At 32.3% G+C, this 6,284-nt stretch overlaps 1 protein-coding gene across 2 annotated transcripts; it reads right to left on the reverse strand.

Annotated features, from left to right (window-relative positions):
• Positions 1-210: 210 nt before the first annotated feature.
• On the reverse strand, positions 211-5,376 carry LOC104226600 (vacuolar cation/proton exchanger 3-like). 2 transcript variants are annotated; one of them, XM_009778632.2, is made up of 11 exons: positions 5,071-5,376; positions 4,448-4,515; positions 4,308-4,336; positions 4,001-4,197; positions 3,139-3,363; positions 2,798-2,920; positions 2,530-2,646; positions 2,368-2,421; positions 1,695-1,811; positions 829-919; positions 211-688 (listed from the first exon to the last, which is right to left on the reverse strand). In XM_009778632.2, exons 1-11 carry the CDS (start codon positions 5,323-5,325, stop codon positions 657-659), a joined length of 1,308 nt encoding a protein of 435 aa, XP_009776934.1. In that variant the 5' UTR covers positions 5,326-5,376; the 3' UTR covers positions 211-656. The 2 variants fall into 2 exon arrangements, with proteins under 2 accessions (XP_009776934.1, XP_009776933.1); XM_009778631.2 differs by having other exon boundaries at positions 563-700.
• Positions 5,377-6,284: the final 908 nt, after the last annotated feature.

Consider the following 6,284-nt stretch of genomic DNA (forward strand, 5'->3'; position numbering starts at 1 on the left):
GATGTCTCACACGGCTATTTCACAAATAATCAGTATATCACCATGAAAGATAAAAACACATAGATTCGCGTTGCTTACCCACTGAAAAGCAAAAAAGGAACGTACAAATTCCTTTACGCAAACAGTATATATAAATTAAACTCTTTGAAGAATCAATCCTCCTAATAATTGATAAAAGAGTTACAAATGAAAAGGGATATAGAAAGTTAGTTTGAACTTTTAATGCAAACATAAATTTTATTCCCCCAGCAAAAGTACGTAGCACTTAATTGCAATACATATAACACCATAATGAAAGGGTGACATTTCCTTATTCTCTCCTCAAAAATCACCACTTTTTTATGCAAAAAACCAGTAAGAACACGAGAAAATATTTACATACAACTTTGCTTAAATAAAGTCCTTTCCCCACAAAGGCTTCATTCATTAATCTTCTAGTTTTTGACAAAGGCCTCCAATTAATGAAACATGAAATGGGATAGTAATCCAGATTCGATCGCGCGCAAAAGGTCAAGAAAAGCTCCACCTTGATTGAAAAAATGTAAATTGATGCAATGAAGTATTACATCTGGTTGATGACGACGTATGGTGTAGACTCCATCAGATACCTATCGATTTCTTTCTGATGGATCACGTTGATGAACGAATTCATGTGGTTAAGCGGCCGAGCTCCCAGATGAATTGTTCCCTATATGATTATCTTAAAATCACCCAAATACACCAAGAAATTAAAGGTAACTACTATCCATAATAATAAATAGTAAAATTGCACTAATAGCATAAAAATTATTACAGGGGTTTTTGTATAACATATTTAAAAGGACTTACTGATGGGAAGCTTATGGAAAAAGAAACAGGCAGCAATGGCACAATAGGCAAGACATAGAACCACTCCTTTCATGTAATGTGAGGTTCCATCCTGCAATAATTGCAAAAACATTGAAGTTTCCTTTTTTGCTTCAAAATATGTTATATATATATATATATAGAAGTTGAACTGAAGAGAGAAATAGCTAAGTTCCTTATATAATTTGAACATGATATCCTCAATTTTTGTCTTGTAGAATAATCCAAATATATCATGCCATTCATATTCTCCACGTTCGGACAAAATTGACAGAGCATTTTCTTTTTGTTTTGGATCAGCATGGACCCCAATATTTCTATTTTTGGTAAAGTTTTGTTCTCTATAAATTTTTTGGTTCATTTTGCAGTATTATAATTTTTCAGTTTAAGTTATATTATATGCAGACTATGTAAAACAATTTTATATTGTCATTAAATTTTAACCGTTGAAGGGGAGCCTTAGCGTAATCGGTAAAGCTATACGGGTTCGAGCCGTGGAAACAACCTCTTGCAGAAATGTAGGGTAAGACTACGTACAAATTACAATAGATCCTTGTAGTCCGCCCTTCCCCGGACCCTTAGCATAGCAGGAGCTTAGTGCCCCGGGCTGTTCTTTATTGAGTTTTAAGCCTATTATTAGTTAGCATTATTATTATATTACTGATCATCAATGTTTATCAAGAGATTTAGCGGACTGTAAATACCTAATAAGTGACGTAATTGTATAAATATGACCTAATTATATTAATATTAACTTAAAACTCATACTTTTGTATAGTTTATACAGGGTAAAGGGCTGCTATCGAAGAATTAGTCAGCAAAAAGTGTTTGTCAAATGATAAAAGGACCTGCAAGGTGAAGGCAATGAGAAGAATTGAGAAAGCAAGGGAACCAGTTTCAAGCAGGCTGAAGTCCAAATCCATATCCACACCAATTATCCATCCCACAATGACACATAAAGGTACCTGAAAATAATAAAGAAGTTAGCTTTATTCTTTCTCTGAAAACAATAACTGAAACAACCACCCCCTAAGTGACATATAGACAAACCGATTTAACTTATATACAACACTGACGATGTGAGGAGAACCTTGACGTAACTGGTAAAGCTACCTACATGTGATCTGGAGGTCACGAGTTCGAGCCGTGGAAACAGCATCTTGCATAAATGCAGAGTAAGGTTGCGTACGATCTACCCTTATGGTCTGGGTCTTCCCGGGACTCCGCACATAGCGAGAGCTTAGTGCACCAGGCTGCCCTTTATAACACTGACGATGTAAATTAAACTTTTTTTATATTATATTATTGCTTGTTGCAGTATGTAACCTACCTTATTTTTCAAGTTACTAATCCCATTTTAATTTTATGAACGGTTATTTCAAATTATCTTTTAGGTGAACCGATCGTATAAAATATTTTACAATATACGTGTGTAAAAATTAAGCTCTAGACAAAAATAGCCAAAAATTAAAGAAATTGGGAAATATATACATAAAGAAACAAATATTGCCAAGTTCTCACCACAAACATGGAAATCTGAGAAGCTGATCCCAAGGCAACACCTAGAGATATATCCTGCATTGGTATATATATATAGAGTTATTTAGAATACTAATTATATATTCTCTTCTGAAATTGAATAATGTAATTAAGGAGTTTGTAGTATAAGATTGTATATCTTACCAACTTGTTTTTTAAAGCAAATATGATGGATCCAGCATGTTCTGCTGCATTTCCAACTATTGGCAACAATATTAAACTTATGAAACTCACTGAAATGCCCCAAGAATCTGATGCATCCTGAGATTGAAATTACAGTAATTAAACCGTCCATAAAAAAATGAAATTAGAGCCTTAGAAATAAAACAAGTTACCTGCTACAAGGAGGTTGAAATAGTTTATACTGTCAGTGTATAACAATTAAATCCGTACATTTATTATCAAAGCTTACCTCAATTGTACCCACGACGTACTCTGATAATATAGCAATAGTAATTGTCATGCCAATCAACCAAGCAAATGAACTCCAAAAACCAATCACCGCCTCATCTCCCGCAACTTTATCTTCTTCCTCCTACTCATTTGTCATCAAAATAAAAGTTTTGATTTTAGTATACTAACGGTATAAAAATGTTGTCACACTCGTATCTGGTCTCCCAAAAAATACACTATTTTGGAGGATCCGACATGCACCATTGGCATTTTTAAAGAGTCCGAGCAATATAGGTGGGTGCCGGATGAGTGGTTCAAAATATGACAATATATATTATTCTAAAAATAGAAAAACATTACCTCCTCGGACGATTCAAACATTTGTCTGTGTGTTCGCAGTTGAAAGAAGAGATAAGCTGCATATGCTACAAGCATACAAATGCTGCTAACTCTAGACAACCCCAATATTGAAGTTGTTACATTATTGTTAATTAGTGCTGGCTCCACAGACAATCTATACATCAGTGGCAACATGTGGCAAAGCAATCCCAGTAAAAGGAGAACTGAGTTTACATCAGCTTGTCCCTGTCCCAAAATTGAAAGATAAATGTCAAAGCAAAAAAAAAAAAAAAGATGCATTGAAGCAGTACTAACACACCGTGGCGAAGCTAGAAAATTTATTAAGGAAAGTTAAAATATAAAAAACTAAACACACGAAAGAAGTCAAAAATGAATATTTGTACTGTGTAATTTTTTAGCGAAGGAGTGTCAAGATATCCTTTGGTAAAAGGTGGCTCCGCCACGGATTAGCAAATTTAGTATGGATTTTACTTACATATACATGATAATTTAGATAATATAAAGATAGCTACTAGTGTAACTTAATGTTTTATAGCAGGTGGGCCAACTACTTTCTAAATAACTACTTTCACTTATTATGGATGGTTACTCTGCACGTACCTTTAGGTTACTTGATAGCTTAAAAATTCTTTACACGATCAGTATATAGAAGTTACAAGAATTTGTGCACTGACTGTGTAAGAAATCTTTATACAGTCCGATCGTTTGTAGGTAAATTTTTACGATAAGTATTAATCGGCAACCTAATACAAATGGTAATTAACATGCTATAATAAATTAAACTACGTTGTTTAGATTAAAATAAATATATATACATTGTCAATGTACCTAATTTAAATCCTATATATTGATGTGAACTTACCCTGTCAAATCTTTGTTCCTTTTTAAGGTTGGTCAATCCTCCACAAAGAAGAGAGCTTCCAAGAACAAGAAGAAGATTGGAAAGAATAGATCCCAATAGAGAATACTTTAGAACATGTATTTTCCTTTGGTAAAGAGCAAGTAATGCTATTATCATCTCTGTTGCATTTCCACATGTTGCATTTAATAGACCCCCAACTGCATTAAATCATAAAAATAACCATGCATCATTATTAATTTTTCAACTTAAGTAAATAAATAAATATATACACTTTTTTTTCTGGGAGGTATAAGAACAAAATGCATACCTGTTGGACCAGTGAAGTAAGCAATTTGTCTTTTTTAATTTCAGGTAGAAGGGAGAAAAAAAAAAGAATAATTGTGTTAGGAATTTTGTCATTAGATTAAAAATAGGAGTTAAAAAGAATTAAAAAAAGAAACAACTTACTCAGTCAAGAAGCTGACACGTTCAGCAAGCGGTGCAAGTCCAAGTAAACTAAACGCAAAAATCCAGGGCTGCTCAAAAACATAAATATAAACATGATCCTTCATAGTTTGAAGCTTTTCCACAAATTCTCTAATCTATTTATCTTAGTTCAAAATTAATTTATATACATCGATATTACATGTAATTGCCTTTTACGTGATATGATCGAGTAAATTTTTTACACCAGCGCTATATATCAGGTCATCTAAAAGATAGGCCTATGTAAATATCTCAACGAACTCATATGGGCGCTCCTCAACCCGAAGATAATCTCTCAAATATACATATATTGATGTTGTTGACCTATTTTTCTTTTCTTTTCTTTCGTTTGACTACATGTAACGGTTAACCATTCATAAAAATAGGATTAGGAACTTGAAAAATAAGAAAAGTTACAATATACTGATAATGTAAAAATTCTTTATACTATCCATTACGAACAATTACATGCAGTTCATCATTTAAGTAGTCTGATAGCGTAAAAAATTTATTTATACTGTCAATGTATAACAGTTAAAATCATAGTCTTGAAAGACAAATGTATATAACAAATTAAATGAGGAGAAAATTAAGAAAATGCTTACTCTTGCAAAATGATAGTATTGAGCTAGCATTGCCAAAGGGATAACTGGAAAGAGCAAACAAAGCTTTGTTCCTAATATAACCTCTTGAAGATTACCCAAGATTTCTCTGAGCTTCTTAAAACGAATTTTTGATACAAGTTCTGGATCCGATTTTTTCCTCATCATTGAATTTGACAAATTTTGTGCATTCTTTTTGATGAATTCTTGCTCTTTTTTATTAATTTCTCCATTCTCCAAATCACTTAGAGAACCCATAATACAAAAAATGAAAAAAAATAATTAAGATGAATAGAATTTGTTGTAAGAAAAAGGGGAAATTGTATGCATCTTTATAGTTTATACTTGTATTTCTTGAGTTTATAGAGGACAAGAAATGGGAGTTGGAATTTGAAGCTTCCTAGAATTTTCGCTGAGTTTGTTTTGTTTTCTATAAGTTTGCATGAACTCCACGTAGTTTTATGGGAAGGAAACAGGTGCTGAAACCCTAAAAAGAGAAATATTTTCACTTGTTCCCTTTCCTGAAAATGGGTATACGAACTCTACAGAGTATACTCAAAGTAGCTCTTTATTCTTAATCGGAGATTTCGAGTTTGAGTTCTAAATATAAAGTCGTCTTTATTAAAAAGTATATTATTAGGACTTTTTTTTTTATGTAAATCTGGAATGTGGATACCGAATTAGGGGCGGACGCACCATTTTCCAAGCAGTATCACGTGACACCGCTTAATCCAGTATTTACTAAATATATACATATAGAAGGAAAAAATATTGGGTATAAATATAGAAAATGACAACGCTTATCATTATAGCGATTTATTCTTTTGTTTATTTCTTCAAACATTTGACACCGCTGATAAAAAATTCTGCCGATGACACTATACCGAACACTAGATGAAAAACAAAAAAAAACACTATGTGAATATCATTAAAATAAAATAAAAAGTAAAGATAAAAAGAATGAACAACATGTGTTATATATGGAGTGCTCATGACATGTACTGTAAAATTTATGGTACTGAAAAATGAGGTTGAGTGGTATTTGGTACGTTAATTATATTGCATTGATAGCTCAATAGTTGTTTCGTGTGGAAAATTTTTAAGGTAAGAATTCAAGTGTATATCTTACTCTCACCTCAGCAACTATATATTTGCATTGAATATAGCCTAATCCAATTATTTTTTTAAAAGGAAACTTTTCTTGGAGGAAAATTTTG

This window comes from Nicotiana sylvestris, chromosome 2, assembly GCF_000393655.2.
Source record: "Nicotiana sylvestris chromosome 2, ASM39365v2, whole genome shotgun sequence".
NCBI classification, from domain to species: Eukaryota; Viridiplantae; Streptophyta; class Magnoliopsida; order Solanales; family Solanaceae; genus Nicotiana; species Nicotiana sylvestris.